The sequence below is a fragment of the Equus przewalskii genome, chromosome 16, assembly GCF_037783145.1.
Source record: "Equus przewalskii isolate Varuska chromosome 16, EquPr2, whole genome shotgun sequence".
In the NCBI taxonomy this organism is placed as follows: domain Eukaryota; kingdom Metazoa; phylum Chordata; class Mammalia; order Perissodactyla; family Equidae; genus Equus; species Equus przewalskii.
Window position 1 is genome coordinate 46,540,567 of NC_091846.1, and position 22,509 is coordinate 46,563,075.

Here is a 22,509-nt window from a genome sequence, read left to right on the forward strand (position 1 = left end):
TTAGCATATCATGAGTATTTTCCCATGTGACTAAACATTCTTTAATAATATGAGTTTCAGTAGCAGAACAGTAGCTATTGCATGGATGTATTGTTTAACTACTGTCTTATTATTGGGTACCTGGGTTATTTCCAATTTTATTTTATGTATATGTAAAAATATATATTTCCTAGAGGGGGAATTATCTATCATTTTGACAGGTTATTTACATTTTTAGCCTTCTTCATAGTTAGTGTCAAACGGTCCTCCTCAAAAGTTATCCAAATTTACACAAGCATCACCAGTGGAGAGAAGTTAAGGCACAAAGAGTTGGCATGGGTCTTAGCACTATTTTTACACATTTCATTTACAAATCAACCTCCAGCGGGTGTTCCCTTGTGAGCCGTGCGCAATTCATTTGAACACTGAGCTGCGTGTGCCCCACAGCCTAGTGCCATTAATGCTTTTGTCATCACGTCAACAGCAATTGGCTCAAAACATTGCTCATTGTGATGCTGGTGATGTGGCCTCCTTAATATTCTAAAAGATTGTTTGGTATAACTGCTTCAGTGCAGGATTTTTTTCCTTAACTTTTCCTATCATGTTTAAAGTCAGAATTCAAATACAGTACAGTGTAAGCTACAGTGTGCCTGGCCTATAACTTGGTTCAAGGCATTTATGTGTATGTCATTTTTGTCTGTTTATTATACTAACAAGGTGGAAAAAGCAATCCCAGTCCCCTCAAAAGGTAAAATTCTGTTTTTTGTATATTACTAGAGTTTTAAAAATAGGTGGTTCGATAAATTATAGTACATTTAGGAATAAGTGCACACTGAAAGTTTTATGAGATATTTCATGAAGAACACATTTAAATCCAAACAAATATAAAATTTAATTTCTTAAGAACTAGTGTGAGAGACAGCACAAAAACAGAACATTAAGTTTTTTTCTTAAGACATTATTTTAATTTGTACAAAACAGAAGTATACAATCTTATTTAAATTCCATATTTTTTTCATCACAAAAGGAAGGAGCAGAGCATCTTTTCTCGTGTTTCTTAATCTTTTGAGTCAAAATGGTTTGGATTTTTCCTAATCTCAGTTAAAGCTTCTAATTATTATGTTCTTTTCTCAATGAACTTTTTCTTTTGGATGTGTGGCTTAAAGCAGTTGCCATTAATGAAAAGATTAAAAACAAATGTTTCAGAGGACAATAATTATATTTTATATTTCTATTGATACAGATTCTAACACTAGGTAGATAATTAATGAATATCAAAACAGTCACTTTAAATTGAATAATCTTACCCTAGAGAAGAGGGTATTCCCTTTATAAAAAATTATTTTTACTCAGTCTCGTGCTTTTTTTGTGGCCCGATATCACTCGGTAATTTGATTCTGGTTTTACAGAAATGGAATAGTCCATGAATATTTTCCAAAGTGAATAAAATCTTGTCTAAAATGCTCTAGGTCCCTTCATTTCAAGCTCTCCCTGACATTTTGGCCAAACAACTGAATACAGATATTTCTTTTGCCGTATCTTCTTGTGAACATTGTTTTAGTGATGGCTCCGTATTTCTCTCATCTCATCATTCGGAAGCTATTTATTACACTTTTTTCCACTCCCTCCTTCAAAATTCCCCCTCCCCCATCGTTGAATGCCTGTTCAGCCCCCACACATTCAGGCATATTTATTCCCGTAAAGATAGTGACACTTATGGTTTATTCTAAGAGACTAAATCTGTGTTGCCCAGTGACTAAGGACTTAAGCATGCACACTGCTTCTACACTTAGCTTCCTACCTAACTTGACTACTCAACTTTTTCTTTCTTTCCCTCAGATTCTCTGTTTTGGCACAGTTCAGTTAACACACCACTCACTGCCAGGCCACTAATTGATTTCTGAAACCTGACATTTGTTTTTTGTTTTCTCCTATCTTCCCTAATGGTACAGCACTACTCAGCAGGAAGGAATGCAAAGAACTAGAAAGTTCAAAGTAATTGAGGATCTGTCCATTCACACTCTCTGGCATCACGCCAGTGTAGACCTGGAACATTTGAAAAATATTTATCAAGTTTTAACCCTTTTTGCTAAGTCGATGAAGCAGGTTTGCAGCTGTAGCATTTGTGTTCACAGCAACAGCAACTGAGCTTGGTTGAACATGTTCTTTATATGTTCGGAACCGCATGGCAAATGTCTCAGAAAAGGATTACTTTCCAATTTCCGTACTATTGTACAGTGCTAAGCTAGCTATTTTCTATGAGATTGCAGAGCTGGGCATTTCAAAGAAACCATTACTTAAAAGTGGCAGCCCTATTTCATGAATCTTTATGTCAGAAATGAAATTTAAATAAATGCTACTGTATTTGAGCAAAAAAGATTGTATTCAGCTTTTCTACTGGAAATGTGTTGCCAGCCCAACCATAGCTAGGTTCATATCTGTATGTATTAAGAAAAGTGGAAATGTGAAAAAAAATCAAGAGGATTATAAAAACTTTTTATTAAACATTTATCAAATAGCTAGGTATTTCCCCCATTGGACAAGCTTTTGTAAATGAAAGCATGTTAAAAAAAAATGGGACGAAATATAGAAACATTTCTAGTAAATAACTATATTTCATTACAGTGAAAACTTAGGTTGAAATAACAGGCCACTGACACTCTGGTAAAAAAGAAAGACAAAAGGAAAGGTCTCGAAAGGCTTAAAAGCAAATAAAAACATAAATAGATACGAAATTGTATTAAATCTAGATTAGATTTAAAGTTAAAAAGAATACAAAAGTTCTTTTAAGAGTTATCTACATCACACTCAGGTTTGATCACGTTATCAGCATTAAATAACTAAAAATCTTTCAAAGTTCAATTTTTTAAAAAGTTATATTAAATCCCATACCAATTCTACAATCTGTTTCGAAGTTATTTAATTACATAACTGGGTTCAATATTAGAGAAAAACAGGACAGCTTTTTAAAGGTGAACGGGGAGAGTATGAGGATTGTTTGCTCAGAAAAAAATTTGCAAAAACACTTATTAAGTAATACTTTGGAGACATGAAAGTATTCGTCAACCATTATCTGAGAGCAGTGACACAGCTATAAAAATGAATCATTTATTAACAAGAAGGGAATGAAAAGGAGAAAAAAGTATATTTTACAGTGTAATTTTATGCTTTCTAATAATAAATCAATACCTCTAATACTTTATTTGTACATTATTTTTTGATCTACACACTGAAATGAGGTCCATACCTTTGATAGATCCACTCTTTGAAGTGAATGTTTTTTCTAAGAACTCGGTTTTTTAAAGCTTTTTTATTGTGAAGTGATGAGTAGGCTGTTGTATATGTAAAATTGTCTGATAGTATAGTGTGCTGTCAACATATATACATATGTAGTAATATTCCAGGCATTTTTATTGCAGTTTCTTTTTCCGGCTTCCCAATAAGCCAGATAAAAATCTTGTACATGACCACTGAGGATTAAGAGAAGCGGTTTCCTTAGGTGATTGCTGGCAAAAATTCACCTTCTTATTATAACATAGTAAATGGACGGTAATCTATTTGGCTATTACTTTCCTACAAGTTTGGATTCCCAGTTTTCAGAGTTGCTGCCTGTCTAATATTTGTGGCTTCTTTGATTGTCTCTTCGTAGGAAAAGGTGTTAGGTAAATGTGCTACGTTTCTGTTTTGTAAATAGCAAACTCCATTTTTTGAACATACAGTGGTAGCAAAAATAAGTCAAAGATGTAATGTCTATTTAAATACATTTGATCTAGTCGTTAGTGCTTAAATTAGATTCCTTGCTTCGGCTAGAATCAACAGGGTAAAAATATTAAAAATTTCAAAATTCATATGGCCCATCCTCCTTCTCTCCGTACACGGATACGACTTAGAAATGTGTGTGAAAACCTCTAACCATTTAAATACTGTAGGAAAGACAAGCTTTTATGCAAGGACTTAAAAAAACTTGCCATTAAACCTTTTATTCCAGGCTTTCCAAATTTGCTTTGCTAAATGGATATATTCGCTGCTAAAGATACATAGAGACAAGAGCTGTTTTTAAATTTGTTTATCACACCGCCCCTAGTTTTCCGCTAAAGAAAAGTACATTTTGTATATTTAAAAATATACACTCATTAAACGAGTCTCTAAAAACCTGAGCGGCCCCCCTTCGCTGCCTTCTGGGTTTCAGCTTTTGAGTTTCAGGTCCTTGCACAACACCTAAGACGTGCAAAACTCTTTTTCTCCCTAATCCTGTCAGAGAACAGTCCGAAGAGATCTCCCTCCACGTCTCCACCCTAATTCTCTCTTCCTAGATTCCACCCGCTTCTATCCCTCCCTCCGCCCCCGGCTCCGCCAGCCCAATCTGTCAGAGAAGTTGTGTACAAACTGCGCGGCCGCCCTGAGCGCGAAGCTCGCGCCCCAAGAGGGGTGCGGTCGGCCCGGCGGAGGCGGGGCCCTGGGCGAACTTCTCCCTCCTCATAGGCTAGCCACTCCGGCCCGGCCGGCCTTGGCGCCTCGCGATTGGTCACGGCGCTGCCAGTCTGGCTGGCGGGCCCCGCCCACCCGGAGTTGGGTAAAATACAGGCGGGCGTCAAGTGTCAGTAGTCGCGGGGCAGGTACGCGCGCTCGCAGCTCGTTCGGGGAGACCGGCGCTGGCGGGAGCGGGCTCCGGCGAGTGAGAGAGCGCGGCGGGGCGGGGCGGGGCGGGAGAAAGTGGCCGCCTGGAGGACGTTGGCGTTTACGCGTGGCGGAGCGGAAGAGTTTTGCTTTTCGTGCGCGCCTTCGAAACCCGCGCCTGCTGTTGCCTGAGGGGTCCGCCCCGAGCCTCCCCCCTCCGCCGCGGCCCCGCGCCGAGCTCGCCGGCCCGAGCCAGCGTGGGTGAGGTGGGAAGCGCGCTCGACCCGCGCCCTGCGCCCGGAGCCGCCCCCGAGTACCCATGGCTACGCGGGTGCTGACCATGAGCGCCCGCCTGGGACCCGTGCCCCAGCCGCCGGCCCCGCAGGACGAGCCCGTGTTCGCGCAGCTCAAGCCCGTGCTGGGCGCTGCGAACCCGGCCCGCGACGCGGCGCTCTTCCCCGGCGACGAGCTGAAGCACCCGCACCACCACCCGCAGGCGCAGCCCGCGCCCCCGCAGCCGCCGCAGACGGCGCCACCGCCCGCCGCGGGCCCGCGACTGCCCGCCGAGGAGCTGGTCCAGGTAGGAAGAGCCGCCCGCCTCCCTCCCGGGGCTCGGGCGTGTCCCGTCGCTGCGACGCGCGGGCGACAGGGGCCGCTCCAGGCTGGGGCGTGCGTCGGGGCGCACCGGGAGCCGGAGTGCGGGGGCAGCCCCGCCCTGCCCGCCTCGCCTGGGCACCCGAGTTCCGCAGGGAGAAAGTGGGGGGACCCGAGGGAGGGTGTCCAGGATGAATCTGCCCTGGCGGGTCCGTCCGGGAGCGGTTACAAGAGGGAAGTAGGTGCTCACGCGCACCGTCGTTGTTTTTCTTATATTTGGAGGATGAAAGCTCGTCCCTCACGCCCAACTTAACTTCGATGCCGCCTTTCGCCGAAATCCCCCCTCCTCCCAGTGCCGTGGCCTTGGAGGTCCCCTCCCCGCCCCGCGTCGTCTCTGGTTAAGTGGAAACGCAAATCAGGGTGCTGGCGGGAGGCCCCTCGGGGCGCTAGTTTCGTACCCCATGGTTCACCCTGTTTTAGACGCGATCAGGGGCTGCCTTTAGGAAACGGGAGTTAGAAAAGGTAAGGTTGTATTGGAGGGCTTATTTTTCCTGTAAAAGAAGGAAAGGGAGGGGGGGAAGACCAGGGTGTTGTTTTCCTCGTGCGCGTAAATTTCCTCCCGAGCCGCGTTGAAAGCTGGCAGTTGGCTCTTACACTTGCCCGGCAGCAGAATTAGAGCAACCGCCTGTTTCTTTCGCCCACGCAGGGAGTCATATAGCCCAGAAAAAACTTCCCGGGACTTTTAGCCTGTCCCAAGGAAAAAAAAAAATTGGAAACATACCCACATGCAAACAGCTGGAAGAGCTAAAATCAGAAACCACTAACCACCACGGGAGCGAACTGCATGAAAGGGTTTAGTTCGGTTTATTTCAAGACGCTTCATTTAATACCCCTTGGTATATTGTGTGTTTGCTACCCAGCTCCTACTCCGGGGGTCTGCGAGTGTCGCGGTGCTGTGAAAGGGCAGTGGCATTTGTCAGAGATGTGACTCACAGGACTAGAGCGATAATTTTTATTTTTAAATCATGTCTATCTGAGAAACCCCGTCTGCAGCCACACCGAATGAGACGAGGTCCGATATGAAACACTTTTGAAATTAAGTAGCAGCAAAGAAATGACTGCGTTATTCACCCATTGAGATGCTGCGGTTAATAGTTCTCTGAGCCATCTAGTTGGCGTTTCTCTTCTCTTTTGAAATTTCTTATTCAGTGTGACAAATCAAAGGAAAAACTATAACAGGAGAGAGGATGGCTGTAAATGGTGATTTTTTTTTTTTCCAGAAAGTAGGATAATCCAGGTTGTAACCATTTGAAAACAGTTTGGTTATTTCAGTTTGTCAATTTTCTGCTTAGGAGATACCAAGAGGGTAAGGGGGGTGACTGAGCTTTTTACAGAGTAGGGGGGAATGTAGCACTGGCCCCTGAGGACGACATGATAAATGTTTTGCTGATGACTGTGCTGGCGATTCAGCAGCCTCCCCACCCACAGCCCCTTAGCACCACTCTACCAAGGGAGTGATTTTCCCCTAGGTAATTAAAGATCTGTTTTAGATAGGGATATGAATAGGAACATTTCATTATCATATTAACCAATTACAGAATCTGCTGATTAAAATCAACATTTAGATCAAATGTTGAATGTGAAGTTGTGTTCTTTCAGTGGATGCTATATTTTGCTCAAAACATTGTATTTAAGTTTCAGTTGAACTATAAACGAGAAAAGACACGAAAATAGCCAAGGGATGTGTCTTATATTAGATATTTCAGCAATATCTATCCAAGCAAAAAAAAAACCCAAAAACCAAAAGACTTTGCAATATTATTAAGATTTGCATAGTTTTTAAAAAAACATGTTAAATTTATCTATATGGAATGAATAGAATTGAGGTAATTTGGCAATATTACAAAACTGTACTTTAGTTCCAAACTTAACTGCGTAATGGGACAGGGAATCTTGCTTGCACGTGAGTAATAATAAAATATACTTTATTATTGCATCAGAAAAGAATATGGTTTCTGTTTGCTTCTTTTTTCTCTTGATTTGCCTCTTTCACTTTTTGTCCGGGGTTCATTGTGGGAGCAGTTTTACCAAGTACAGGTTGTACAGAGTTTCATAAGGTTTTGGTGAACCAATTGTTACACAATTGGCAAATAAACCTGATATGTTTATAAGCAACGCTTAGAAGGAGCTGGCCCTAGTACTTGTCACAGGGATTGTTGGGGAATTTTTAGTAAGCACCGTTTGTTTGTCCTTCCTGAGGTGATGAATCGGATGGATTATGCATGTTCATATCTCTTCTTTTTTAGACAAGATGTGAAATGGAGAAGTATCTGACACCTCAGCTTCCTCCAGTTTCTATAATTCCAGAGCATAAAAAGTATAGACGAGACAGTGCCTCAGTCGTAGACCAGTTCTTCACTGACAGTGAAGGGTTACCTTACAGTATCAACATGAACGTCTTCCTCCCTGACATCACTCACCTGAGAACTGGCCTCTACAAATCCCAGAGACCGTGCGTAACCCAAATCAAGACAGAACCTGTTACCATTTTCAGCCACCAGAGTGAAACGACTGCCCCTCCTCCGGCCCCGACCCAGGCCCTCCCCGAGTTCACCAGTATATTCAGCTCACACCAGACCGCAGCTCCAGAGGTGAACAATATTTTCATCAAACAAGAACTTCCTACACCAGATCTTCATCTCTCTGTCCCTCCCCAGCAGGGCCACCTGTACCAGCTGCTGAATACACCGGATCTAGATATGCCCAGTTCTACAAACCAGACAGCAGTAATGGACACTCTTAATGTTTCTATGTCAGCCGCCATGGCAGGCCTTAACACACACACCTCTGCTGTTCCGCAGACTGCGATGAAACAGTTCCAGGGCATGCCCCCTTGCACATACACAATGCCAAGTCAGTTTCTTCCACAACAGGCCACTTACTTTCCCCCGTCACCACCAAGCTCAGAGCCTGGAAGTCCAGATAGACAAGCAGAGATGCTCCAGAATTTAACCCCACCTCCATCCTATGCTGCTACAATTGCTTCTAAACTGGCAATTCACAATCCAAATTTACCTGCTACCCTGCCAGTTAATTCGCAAAACATCCAACCTGTCAGATACAATAGAAGGAGTAACCCCGATTTGGAGAAACGGCGCATCCACTACTGCGATTACCCTGGTAGGTGATCTCGCCTGGTTGAAGCATGAGTACTTGTGGTTAGTGTTGGTGTGAGTGTGCCTTCTTCAGCCTCAGGTTTTAAATTTACGCAGGAAAGTAGGGCTTGATAATGAAAAAAAATCATCTACTTTGTTCTTTTCGTAGCTCAGTCTCTGTGCCTTACCCTGGTATGTAACTTTAGTTGTCTCTTGCGTAGTTGGTGTATTAAAAAATGGCCAGAATATTCTGGAAAAAAGTTACTCTGGACTCTATAGTATTAAATAAAATTTGAAGTTGGAGTTTAATGCCAGAGTTACGTTGTTTAACATAATAATCTAAATTGGAGTTTTAAATTCTGGATTAAGTGCCCTAAAAAGAGATTACTTAAGTAAGGTAGGGGAAAATAAGGTGTGGTAATGCAGTGGGGATTGAGAAGGCTGCTATCCTGATGGTAGGTACAGGACTGTCGGGACAGAACAGATTTAAGGGTAGTTCTGATAGCATATGAACATATGTTCGTTCTTGAATGAGGGACATGGCACAAAATATAAATTGATGACAGTGATGAATCTATCTACAAGTTGCTGGCATCAGCTAGTTTATGATTAATACAGGGTATGATTTATTGACTGTAGTACATGATATGGCATGACATACTGAATGAAAAAACGAGAAATGTAGGAGCACAGAAAATTGCAGTCATCCTGGATAATGGTTTAACCTTGTCAGCTCTCGAGCCATTAAAAACGTTTAAATCACGGAAGTATGTGTTACTAGTATAAGGCACCTAGTGGAATATAAACACAAATTTCCCATTTGTAACTAGGCTTGATTGTCTGCGCTCTTTCTGCTGAAGTGATACATAAAGCAGATCACTTTATACCTTTAATAAGGCAATAGAGGAGCGCCCTTTAAAACTTCTTTTAAAACCGAAGCTTCAAATACCTCATCTAGCATGAAAGATTTCTTTAAAGCCAGATTTTAAACACCAAATCATCAAATGTAAAGATTTCAAAAGGATCTCCCAAATGACAAGCTGTTCTTCCTCTCCTTTATTTTAGGCTGCACAAAAGTTTATACAAAGTCTTCTCATTTAAAAGCTCACCTGAGGACTCATACTGGTATGTAATTTTCTTGTTAATTCTGTGAGTTGTGTAAATAGTGTAAGTGGTATTCATCCTTTTAAAAGCCAACACGTGTTTGATCTCTTCTTTCTTCTGTCAGGTTTTATTTTTAATGGCCTACCTTTTCAGCACTGGTTTGGCTCAGAATTCAGTTCACTGAAAGTCTGGTTCCAGAAAGGCTGATGTCCCCTCACTAAGGCCTTGCCCTGTCACCCCACATAGAATTAATTACCCAAAAATGTAAACAACAGTGTTTACTAACGGATTTTAAAACTTTAATGGCACTGCTATTCCTATCTTGAAGGAAAAAAATGTAGCTCATTTTCTCCTCCATAACAAATCAGTTGGCTTCTATAAAGCTATATTAAACACTAAAAACCCTTCCATTTAGTACGTAAGTCGTAACTGCTTAATACATTATCTTTAGTTTCATCTTAAGCCTAAAGTATCTGTGTTTAGCATGTTTTCTATGCTTGATGAAAGGTAAGGCTGAAATTGTAGAGTATTAAAATCAGGCCAAGATGAGGTCGTGGTTTAAAGGTTTTTCTGCACCCACCCCAGCCTATATTTGATGCGACTGAGAGACTGTCTTTATGCTAGCTTGTATTTCATCCTTGTTTAAAATGTGCTTTTTTAAGTTTAGCCCCTTTAATTTTATAAATATTTGTTTTGTCAAATCAAACAATCAGTTTTCAGTGCTTTTCAATTTTAAAACTGTATCAGAACCCATTTTAGGGTGAAACTGGGTCGCATGCTTTAAAAGCCTCCAGATACCCCCAATATTTTCAGATCTATCAATTGTCACTCTTCGTGATTTTCTTAAAAGGCCAACCCTAAAAGGAGAGAACTTATACAAAGTGATTGTTTTTTTTTTTCTCTCAGTAAATGCAGCCTTAACCTAAAGTTCAAAGAATAAGTTAGCTAATAAAAGCAATGACCGAGCAAAATGTTTTATTCCATCATTGCTATGGAAACCGAAGTATTCAACAGTTCCTTTGAATGGATTGTTGGATTAGTGTAAGGACTTGAATCTCCCCAGGCTAGATGTTACTATGGAAATTGAGTTTTGATAAATGAAGTAGTTATCTCTAACTGCTGCATTAAAAAGTAAAAGCCTTTGAACAAAGGTCAGTGCTGAGATAGAACACAAGAGAAAGATGGCTGCGGACATTTTGTGTGCGTGTTAGGAAGTATTGTTGCTTGATATCCCAATGATAAACACTGCTTACTAAAATCTAAATAGTGTTTGTGACCATAGGGTAGATTCCAGGGCTTTCTGAGAAATCACTTTTAAAGAAAAGACGTCTCGTGTTCTCATCAATGAAATGAATAGGTTGTTTTGGTCTGAAATTTTTAGATATAGACCAATTGATTATATAAAAGGAAAGATTCTACATAAGCTGCCCAAAGTAGAAATTATGTTTATGTTAAACACACACCCCTTACGCATATAAGAAGCTCAGTCCAAAGTTTTCAAAATACAAATGATAAGGCCAAGAAGACATTACATATAGAAATACTAAAATATCTTCTTATAGAAAACACATTATATTAAGAAAGGAAAATTGAAAATGGATTTTTTACCTGAAGTTTGATTAAGGGGAAGTGAAAATAACTTTGAAATAATCGAAGTAGTTTTTCCTCTTTGAAAGTCCTTGAAACAGGAGATAGGAAGGAGGGAACACAGTTTTCATGAGGTTAAAGTCTCCTCATAAAAGAGAGTGCAGTTGCATATAACGACGTAATCGACTGCTTATTGCCGGGATGTAGTCAGAGCATATCTAAATGGCCTCGCAACCCTGTCAGGGTTTAGTGCTCTGAATGCTTATACCTGAGATTCTGGAACTTGACCTGCTGGCAAAGAAATTTAATAGTGGGTTGTGTTACCAATGCTTGTCCTAATAAAAACAGACTAAAAAGATGACCTAGGCCTAGTTTGGGTCCCATGCGTCGGACTTTTTCACCTGGTCATAAACGTGTGGCCTTCGACTTCTAATGAGGGAGCCCATGTAATCCAGTTTAATGAAGTTTTGTTTGATAGTCTTTCAAATGCCTTAGGGAGGGTTTGTAGCAGACTTGTTCATCTGGCTAAACCCGTTCTTGGGTAATCATAGAGCATTGAGGTTGTTTTCTCCCTCATTTCTAGTTTCTAGACAATGCCTTTTAAAATTACCTCTGCTCTCTCATGGCATCCTCCCCACCCTGCCTGTTGTTTTTAAATGAATGTATCTGAAGCCAGCAAAGGCTTCTTTTTTTTTCTTCCTTTTAAGGCCCAGGTATTTCTAAATAACTTCTCTCATTTAATCCTTTTCTCGTTTTCTTTCTGTTTCCCTCCCCACCCATCTGACCTTGGACAATTTATTAAAAAAATTTAAAAACAATCTGTATGGGAATTTTGATCTTTTATATGATCTAAAAAATTACTTTTTAAATCATAATGTGAAGCACCCTAGTGTTCCTTTGGAATATAATTGTAATTGCTTTAAAATGTCAGGTTACCTTATGTTTTAAAAAATGATTTAAGCAATTAAAACAACCTACATCTGAGTTCTATTTAATTGCTTATTCTGGATTTTTAGCTTGTAAATGCTTCTTAACTTGACTTGCAAATTGAACATAAGGAAATAGTCTTCCAAGACAAGACCTTTTAAAAATAAATTGGTATGAAAGAGTAGAAGATACCAGTTTCCTGAGCCAGAAGTCTCATAGCATTCAAGTTTTTGTAAGTTCCTACAGTTTGATTTCTTTGTTCAGAAGGAATATACAAATAACACAAAGTTCTTTCTTTCTATGGTTAAACACAATATCTGAAATATATGTTGCCTCTATTCTGGGAAATAATTACATTTCACTTTTTAGAAACATGTTTTTATACATGTATTATAGCATGCTTATAGGCCTATAGAGGTACTACTTATGGGTGTATGGGTGTTTGTGTGTGTTACTTGTAACGTGTGTATATGCGTGTCATGCCTCTGATTAGAAGTAATTATGGCTGCTTCTAGGCAACAGTGTCAAGAAGTGGTATATTTCCAAATAAAAATATCTGTACTTTTGACGGCATTTAAATGTGAATGTTCTGCTGAAATTTGTGTATGCCTCATGATGTATGCAAGGCGATATACCCACTGCGGTCATTTAAAAGTTGCTCCCAAGCACCTGTTAAAAAAAAGATTGGCATACCATTTTGCCCTTACAGATCAACATGACTGGTAGACAGATTTATGAATCAAATAGAAAAATGTACTGCTACTAGCGGTATAGCTGTTTGTGCTCATACATCTTACTATCTTTTCTTTAATTTCATAATGAAGATTTAAAATAACTTCTAAGCGCAGGATTGGAGCCAAAAGAAATTAAATGCAATAGGAAAAATATTAAGACTATATACAAAGATAAAAGTGCAAGAAATTGAAAAATTTTCTTATCACCGGTACTAGTTTCTTGGTATGTCTATAGAGTACCGTAAGTTGAAGTATTGCTTTTACGTTGAGTGTGGAAATTTCTTTGAAAATCATGTTTACACTTAAGTAAAAAGTATGTACTTTCCAAAGAAAAAGTTCTGAAAAAGTAAATAGTGAACTAGATACTGACGTTTGAAATCTTAGTGGTTTTAGTCACATGTATGGATATGCACTTAACCCCAGAGAATATGCTAAAGTGGTTGGGATATTAGGCTATGGGAACATTATCAGTCTCGGCTTTCTGGAACAGGGCAGAAAATGAGCAGTTGTGCAGAGAAAGTCTTGGAGCAGCACACACACTTGGCTCAAGTATCTCTTAGACCCAGACTATGCACAGGCTGTTACGTGTGTGCTAAGTGATCCCAGGATAGCTTGCCAAGGGTTGACGAGAAAAAGACAATTGGAAACACCCCCACAAAAGAAAATGGGAACCCACTAATAGCATAGGAACACAAAATGGACTCTTGGAGTGAAGCACTATGCTGTTAGTGCTGTGTTTTACGCTGAGCTGTGTTCGGGATTCGGAATTCCTTGTTTAAGAAAGGATTCTACAGTAAGTTTTGGAAAAATTTTTAGCCCAAGCCTAGTTGTAAAGGGGGTAAGTTCCCAAATTCTGCCTTACTTGCTTATGCAGAACACTATTTCCTAATGACATTTATATTAAGGTGTTACGGTGTATGCTTTAGAATACATAACCTCTGCTAGAAATTTGTTGCTAAGGGTTGATTCTGGTTTCAGTTTGGGTACTAAAAAATCCTTAGGTATGAATTCCTGTCTAGTTCTTTGCTCTACACTTATTATCCATTGAATATATTTGATAATGGTTTTTTATGTAAAAATATTGACGATGTTGACAATAAAGATTTTCATTCATGGCACTTCCGCATTAAAGGAAACATTCAAAATGTTCTGAAAATGAGTTACTCTTTTTTGTGGAACTGGAAAGGAGCAAAAGGCTTTAAAAATATATAGGAAGGATTTTACTTCTTTAGAAAATTATTTAGAGCTAAAATCAGCATATATATCTCATATGGTTTGGATCTAGAGATCAATATTGGTTAAATGTGTAATCTGTGTTTTTGGTAGAGGTGAAGAAGTTTTGTAGGATAAAATTATTTAGTACCCAATGATTTTTTGAGTCTATATTTGGAAACTATGCAGGAAAAAGTATCACATTTAGCCTGTAGTATTAGATGTTTCTAGTTAAACGTTCTTAAATTATTTTCATTTGCAGCTTTGAAATTTATTTTCTATATTGACAATTTCAAGCTTATGTAAAAAAAAGTCGTGGCTTAAGAGACTTGCTGGTTCAGATCCCTGGAAAGGTATTTATGAGCATGAAAGCTTAGAAACAGTTTTTTTTAATGACTCACTGGGAAGATTAAACTTTGCTTCCAGGACTTGTTCTTTCATCTGAAAAACATTTACATAGGAAATTGATTAAACATTGTTTCGAGATGATAAAGCTTATCAAAAGTTAAGTATAATTTGATTAAGCAAACATTTCTGACTGATCTCCTGGAGAATCCAAAGAGAATCTCTTCCTTTTTGTTCTTAAAAACCAGTGGGAGAAAACAGTTCATAAGTGCATTAAACAGAATTGCCATAGTTGTGATAGAAACAATCAGCTGTGAAGGTAGAGAGACTGTAATGTTTTTTAAAACAAAACAAAATAATTTAATCACCCAAGATTTTTACTTTGGCAGATATTTTTAGTTCTATAGAATTTAGTGGCTGTTTACTTGATGGCCTACATCTTTTCTGGTGAAAGGTTAGAAACAGTAATGTCCTACTTTAGTAAAAGTGTCTCTAGCAGCATTTCTGTTCTGTCAGCCTGTATTATTTATCTTCAAGGAGCTCTGACAACTTGATTAAGGGTGAGTTTTTACACTGTTTTAGAAGTGTACCGTGGGTGACTTTCATTAAAAGCATCTAGGCTGAAGAATAAATTTCTTTGTGATTACTTTATAAATGCAAACCTTGAAGAGTTGGGAGGAATCTCCTGGTCAAGGTGTCCACATTAAGTACAAATTAAAGGAAAGATTATCTAGCACTCATTCCTTGCTGAAAAATGAAAATACAGGGTTTTTCTATTTTGGTTAAAAAAGAAAAAGTAAAATATTTCATCAACACTTTACTTTTTAGAAAAAATTGAGTTTGAACTCCTATTACAAGAAAGTGAATCTGAGTGTTGTCAGGAGACTGAAGGATTGATATTTCATTAACACTATTAATAGAGGGTGTTTTCTGTTGTTTTTATGGAGAACTCTTAGGAGAAGTAGCAGGAGCTTAGAAGCCTGGAGATTCATTCTCTGCTGGGATGTAGACGGCAAGTGTAGCCCTGGACAGCATGGCCCCACCTAGCCGAGCCCTTTACGTTCGGCAGATCACTGCTCTCTGGCCCCAGAAGTGTCCCCTCGCTGCCTTTGCCCAGCAGTAGGAGAATAACTCCTTGATTTTCGTCAAATCCAGTCCAATTCTGTAAAAGAAAATGCGTTTACATAGAGTTTACTCGTCCTTGTAGAACTTCAGGATGGGTAATAAACTGATTCTGAACATGTCCTCCTGAAGAGGCTAAAAGCATGGTTCTTACTGTACGGACGGTTAGGCAGACTGTCTTCAGTGGTGGGGGCAGAGCAGAGCCAGGCGGCCCTGCTGCAGGAGGGGCCCGAGAGAGAGGCAGTCTGACAGACTCACAGTGGACGCCTTCCTGCCTCTTGTACCTCCCCTCCTTTTCTTCTTCTTCTTCTTCTTTTTTTTTTTTGCTTTTTCTCCCCAAATTCCCCTAGTACATAGTTGTAAATTTTAGTTGTGGGTCCTTGTAGTTGGGGCATGTGGGACGCCACCTCAGCATGGCCTGACGAGCAGTGCCATGTCCTCGCCCAGGATCCGAACCGGAAAAACCCCCGGCCACTGAACTGGAGCGTGAACTTAACCACTCGGCCACGGGGCCGGCCCCTCCCCTCCTTTTCATTAGTGAAAATAACTGAGTTGCTCAGACCTGGGCCAAACAGGTGATTGTTCCAAAGATGCAGTAGGAGAAGTGTGGCCTTGCAGTTGGAATAGAAGACAGTCTCTGCCCTTGGGGAACTTTTGGAGCTAGCTAAGGAGGCAAAATACAGCTTTTTGAAGCCTTCATACAGCAATGCATGTGCAAGTGCAAATCAAACACTGGGAGTAAATTCAAGTGATGACAGGAATACAGTGAAGTGGAATGATCTGGACTGTGGAGAGGTTTTCTGGAAGGAGTAAGGTGAATCAGATTTTAGAGAAAGGGACAAACACACGAATCACCCAGCAGGTAGAAAGAAGGGAATTTCTTTCTTACTGTATCTTTTTAATTAGTTTCCTTAAAGTGGGCACATTATTAATAAGGATTCTATATGTACTAAGTATTAGATGCATTTTGCAAGTACTACTAGTACTAATCTTTGAAACGAACTGTTTACCCTTCGGTTCCAAGTGCAGGAGATATGCTACAATGAGCTTTAATAAAAAGATTTTTTAAATGGAAAATTACTGGCATAGATGTATAAAAAATGTGAATTAATGAGCCAAAATCATCCTACTGTATCTGGGTTTTTTTTAGATATCAAGTATTTCCCCATGAATTTCTTCAATCTTGGGGATTAATGTGTCCTATTTTTTACCTTCACTAGAAGATATAGACTGTTTCAGAGTCTAAGTTCCAATAAGTCTCTAATGATGGAAAGAAATATAATTATTGAATTGCATGAAAATATTTTCCTCCTGAAATAAGAGCTCATTTTGAGCTTCAAGGACTCTTAAATTCTAAGAATTAAGATTAAGTACTAACTATTGAAATAATTTATTCCACTTGAACAGTTTGCATTGTTTTGGTTCTCAGAATAGGCTGTGGATTTTAAGTTCTCTGAGGCCAGAAACCAAGTCTTGTTTGTCATGTTTTGCAAGTCACTTAGTGCAGGTCACCCTCTCGTGTACTAAACATGACTTGGATTCTGATGGTTTTCAGCCTCTTTCAGATATAATTGATTGGATTATCTTTTAGACATCAAGAAGGCAGCCAGATGTACAAATTTGCTGTAAGAAACTTTTAAAAAGTTACCTAAAATAACTATTCTAGGGTAAATATTTTCATCGATGGCATTTTTCTTTTGTTAGGAGACTCGAGTAGAACGTTCTAGGGAAAGGCCTTCGTATGACCCTATTGAGTATGTTCAGCAGAGCAGAGAAACCTCCCATTCTGTTATGGTAGATTCAAAGTCATTTTTTTATCTGTTCATCAGAGGAGAAAAAATAGATAAAAGATAATTTTTTAGTTCATCGCTGAAAGATCTTTCAGATACTCGACAAACATTCTGCTGTGGTTCTGCTAAACCACTGACATTCACTTAGCCTGGGTGGGGTAAAGGGGAACCATCATTAGGTGGTAGTTGGAGATTGTCAATACCAGCACAGAACAGTTTTTGGGACCCCGCAGGTCCTAAAGGTGCTGCTCCACTGAGGATTGGCCCAGCCAGGGGTTTAAGGCCCGCTCTGAGTCCGTTAAGCTGTTCCTTAACTGACCTTCACGAGTGGCTTTAGACTCTTTAAATAAATTTGAACTGTATCTATGTGTTCCTTAAATCATTTCTGTAGAGTGTATTAGTGTTTGCTAATGGAGGATGTTAGCAGGACATCGAGGGAAAGTGGAAGGCCAGGATTCTTAATGTGGAGCTCATGGTTTGCTTCCAGCTCGTGGAGTTGTTGTTAGGATTAAGGGAAATAATGAGAAGTACCTGACTCTGGAATATGTGCTCAACGGATGTTTTTGCCTACTCTCTTTTAATGGTAATGTTTTTGCTTAACATTTTTATAAAGTATATTAATTGACTTCAGGATGGATAGTATGTATGTTAAACTCTAACATCTTTTAAAAAGGTTAGATTCCTAGCAAAATATTCCTAGTAATTTTAGAATAGAATGAGAAAATATATCCTTTGAGATAAAGTTGAAGCTTGTTTTCCATGCTGTGCAAACTTGTCATTTTTTTCTTCCTGCCTTTGGAAAGTTTCACATTAACAGCATGAGGACTTAAAAATACAGTTGGTGTTGAAAGAGCTTAACTAAATATTTTAAATTGGTGGTATTGGAAGGAGATTCTGTAAAAATCCAATTAAATTTTTGAAAGCTCTATCCTGTTGAAATAACTTAAAGGAAGTCAGTTTGGTTTCCCAGAAGTACTGTGCATAGTGTTTCTGGCTGAGGAAGAAAGGCTCGAATCTGCTATTTGGCCAGAAATTGGGTCCTAGCTTCCTCTATGGTGTTTGCCTTGAGCGGTGTTGACACTTGAACAAATCCCATAGAAACTGCCCCAAGTGGGCAGTAGCTGTCCTTGCTTTTATAGTAAAGACTTGGCCCTGTAAGTAACGTCCCAGACACTGCTAGTATTCTTGGCTGAGTAATCTATAGATGTGCATAAATTGAGAGCAAAACCCCAAATGTTTTAGGAACTTTAATGGCTACTGTTTTTCAACCAATCAGTAAAGTAAACTTTAAAAAATATTGGTGCAGTTTATTGCTTCATAGCCAATAAAAATAGTGAACAAAAAGAGTCTAGTGTCCCTTGTTTCTTAAATAAACTCTGAGAATTCAGTTCTCTTGCTATTTAATTATTAAATTCAAAAGACTAGAATGATTTCTTTTAAAATTGGGGCACTTTAGGAATTTTTTTACCTTGCTTCAGACATCAGAAATAACTTTCTCTTTCCATTAAATGACAGTAAAGTATTTAACCAACATGTTTGTTTTGGTGATTTATTTTTCACAAGGAACAAAAACAAACACTGTGCAAAAAAGTTATTTTTTTCTGACTGATTTACATCTCCAAGAGTGATGGCTACGTTTACTACTACTATTAAAATATTTCTACATATTAAGCAGATTCTACGTGAACATAAGTGAAAAGTGGCTTAGTATGTTACTTAAAAGTTTTGAGTATATTAGCTTAAATTCTTAGAATTTACTGTGAGGAAAAAAACATTTCGGGAATTGAGATGTGCATTTTTAAAATAGAGTGATAGGAACCAAAAAAAGAATTAAAGAAATAAAGAAAAGTTTGTGTCTTGGTTCAGAGCCAGAGGAGAGGAAAGAGGAAGGTGGTTTGGGGATGTGTACCAAGGGAGTTGAAAGAGATCTCATGGGAAATAACTGGTGCAAATTTCAAAGGGCTATTCTAGCCCTTTCTTCTTTATCCTTATGGGTTTTTGTTTAAGAGTCAGACTGGTTATCAGGACAGCAAAAAGTATATTATCCACAAACTACAGAAATCTCAGTTGATGTGGACAGTGTCTTTTAAAATTTGGACTCCGCTGAGTAATCTTACAACTTCCTGAATGTGATACTGCTAAATCAGGCAGAAGGGCTGTTGAGTGGTGTTGTGGTACGAAGTAACAAGTGTTCAAAGCAACTCGGAGGCTCTTCCCTTTCAGAAGAGAACATTTTTAAAGCAATTTTGGAGTTTCACTATTCAGAATTTTAAAAGGTATCCATATAAAACTCAGCTGTAAGCCAACAGTATTTTTTTTTTTGGAAGGGGAAGATTCACCCTGAGCTAACTAACACCCTGATGAAAGTAATGTGTGTGTGCTAGAGTGACTTTCAAAGAGTGCCCTAATTGTCCATTCTAGAGGCCGAGTGTGGAAGTGAACTGGTTTATGTGCTGGAAGTTTCAGTCTGGCTAATTTAGAGACATTGAGGGCCAGTTTGAAGAAAAGGATTGCAGTTGTGGTACATTAAATTCATTGTATTGGTGATTTGAGTAGCTCCCAGTTTTTTTCCTCCCATCTTATAGGCCTTAGTCCTACACTAATTTAATTTGGGTTTGTGGGTGTAGAGATTGTATTTGCACGGTAATGACAAAGCCACCCAAGCTCATGTAGTCATTGCATGAATTTATACGAGCAAGGGCAGCACATAAAAATAAGTACTGATTCATCGTGCATGTTTAAAATTGCCATTTTCCTGTTCTTGAAAGGTACACACAATAGTTATTTTCTTTACATCATTAGGTTAAATGCTCTTCTATGAAACAGTGACTCTCTTTACTAGATTACCTCGCGGGAATTTAGTTCATAATGGAATCCCTGAACTTTTCTTCTCCTGGACCATGATTTTAAAAAGCATTCTTAGGCAGTGTCTGTGATGTGTGTCTTGCAAGCAGGCCGCCTCACCGCTCTCGGTTCCTTGTCACAGGTGAGAAGCCGTACAAGTGCACCTGGGAAGGCTGCGACTGGAGGTTCGCGCGCTCCGACGAGCTGACGCGCCACTACCGGAAGCACACGGGCGCCAAGCCGTTCCAGTGCGGGGTGTGCAACCGCAGCTTCTCGCGCTCCGACCACCTGGCGCTGCACATGAAGAGGCACCAGAACTGAGCGCCGCCCGCGCGCACGACGGCCCGCGGGCCGCCTGCAAACTTAACTCTACATAAAAAAACAAAACGAAAAACTGGAAATGTATATTTTGTATATTTGACAACAGGGAATACATGTATTAATACGCAAGTGTTTGGTCCTTTTAAGAATCTGGAATGATGCTGTCACGTGTATGGCTTTACTCAAGCAGATTTCATCTCACGACAGGCAGCCACATCTCAGCGTGCTTGGGGTGGGGTGCGGGGTGCGTTTGCAGTGTTTCTACCTGAGCACCGTCATTTAAGGTGACAGTGTTTGGTAAACAAGTCAGTTGGCAGGCACAGGAAGAAGACTGGATTATATGTCAAGATTTTACTTGACATTAAGTTGTTTTTTCAATATTAGATAATTCCTTAGAGGTGCGCAGTGTATCTGGCAATTCACAAATAGCCATTGAACAAATGTGTTTTTTTTTTTTTATGAGTTGCCTATATTTGCTATTCAAAATTTTGTAAATATGCAAATCAGCTTTATAGGTTTATTACAAGTTTTCTAAGATTCTTTTAGGGAAAAATCATAATTCTTTTGAAAATAACCATGAATACATTTACAGTTAGAATTTGTGGTAAGATACCTCTTAAAACCTTACCAAATTCATTTCTTTAGGGGGAAGAAGAAATAATCATTCAAAATGAACGTTAAAAGCAGATTTCATGCACTGATTAAAATAGGATTGTTTATTTTAAATATGGAAGACATTTTATATGAATTGTGAAGTCAAGAGCTTAAAGATATTTACAGTATATAAAAGTTAAACCTCTTACAATAAGCTAAACAGTATCATTTTTGAAAAGAAGGACTTATGTAGTTTTCACATGGCAATGTTGAACTTATGATGCAGTTTTCATATACCAAGATGTTTGCTCGTGTAGGACTGTTGGTTAAATGCCAATTTATGTGGATTTTGCATGTAATATACAGTGAGACACAGTAATTTTACCTAAATTACGGTGCAGTTTAGTTAATCTGTTGTTAATACTGACTCAATGTCTGCTTTTAATTATAAATGACATGTTGAAAACATAAGGAAGCAAGCGCTACATATATGCAATATAAAATAGTAATGTGATGCTGATGCTGTTAACCAAAGGGCAGAAAAAATAAGCAAAATGCCAAAAGGGTCTTAATTGAAATGAAAATTTAATTTTGTTTTTAAAATATTGTTTATCTTTATTTATTTTGTGGTAATATAGTAAGTTTTTTTAGAAAATTTTCATAACGATAAATTATAGTTTTGTTTGTTAGAAAAGTTGCTCTTAAAACATGTAAATAGATGACGAACGGTGTAAATATTTTGTAAGAGGCTTCAAAACGTTTGTACGTGGAAACATCCCTACATAAAAGAGCAGAAATCGGTTGCTGTTTTGCTTCTTTCTCCCTCTTATTTTTGTATTGTGGTCATTTCCTATGCAAATAACGGAGCAAACAGCTGTATAGTTGTAGAATTTTTTGAGAGAATGAGATGTTTATATATTAACGACAATTTTTTTTGGAAAATAAAAAGTGCCTAAAAGATGCATGTGGTGCCTTCCTTCTTCACCTACAATAGCAAAAACAATTAGCAAATTCTGTTCCCAAAACTATTGAAAAGGGTCTTTTTCATCAGTGCAGTTAATAAAAAACCAGTTCCTACTTTGAACCAATACCTACCTTTGTTTAAGACAAAAGAGAGGGATTTAGTTTTAAAATAAGATTAGAAGTCTAAAGGGAGGCCCTTTTTTTTGTCACTACAAAGACCTATTGCATTGACCTTTTCAAGATCATTGTTTGAAAACACTGTAGGGGTAACTTGCCTATGCTAGTTTTATCAGAAGTAAACAAAACAAGAATTGGGTTTTTAACATTTTTTTCCCTTTTAAAAGACAAAACAAAGTTGATTTTATCCACTAGCAACAAGCACACCTATTTCCTTGATCTTGGTTTCCAATACTATTCCCCAATAAAAAGAACTGGAGCTCCTTAGAGAAATGGCTGATTCTAGGACTGGGGCAGGAAATATAAGGCTGTCTTATAGTGTCAGAAAGCAAGGAAGTGATTAAAAAAATCCCACAATGACGGGGGTATGTCAGAGTATCCACATAAAGTAGGATTGGATTATAACCCAAAGTATAAAATATTCACAAGTCCATAATGACATAA

At 38.9% G+C, this 22,509-nt stretch overlaps 1 protein-coding gene across 3 annotated transcripts; it reads left to right on the plus strand.

Moving 5' to 3' along the window:
• The first annotated feature begins 499 nt into the window (after positions 1-499).
• On the plus strand, positions 500-21,885 carry KLF5 (KLF transcription factor 5). 3 transcript variants are annotated; one of them, XM_070578451.1, is made up of 4 exons: positions 500-727; positions 7,497-8,370; positions 9,411-9,470; positions 20,153-21,885. In XM_070578451.1, the coding sequence occupies exons 2-4, from the start codon at positions 7,509-7,511 to the stop codon at positions 20,329-20,331; spliced, it is 1,101 nt and encodes a 366-aa protein (XP_070434552.1). In that variant the 5' UTR covers positions 500-727; positions 7,497-7,508; the 3' UTR covers positions 20,332-21,885. The 3 variants fall into 3 exon arrangements, with proteins under 3 accessions (XP_070434552.1, XP_070434550.1, XP_070434551.1); XM_070578449.1 differs by lacking the exon at positions 500-727 and adding an exon at positions 4,227-5,176; XM_070578450.1 differs by lacking the exon at positions 500-727 and adding an exon at positions 5,175-5,712.
• Positions 21,886-22,509: the final 624 nt, after the last annotated feature.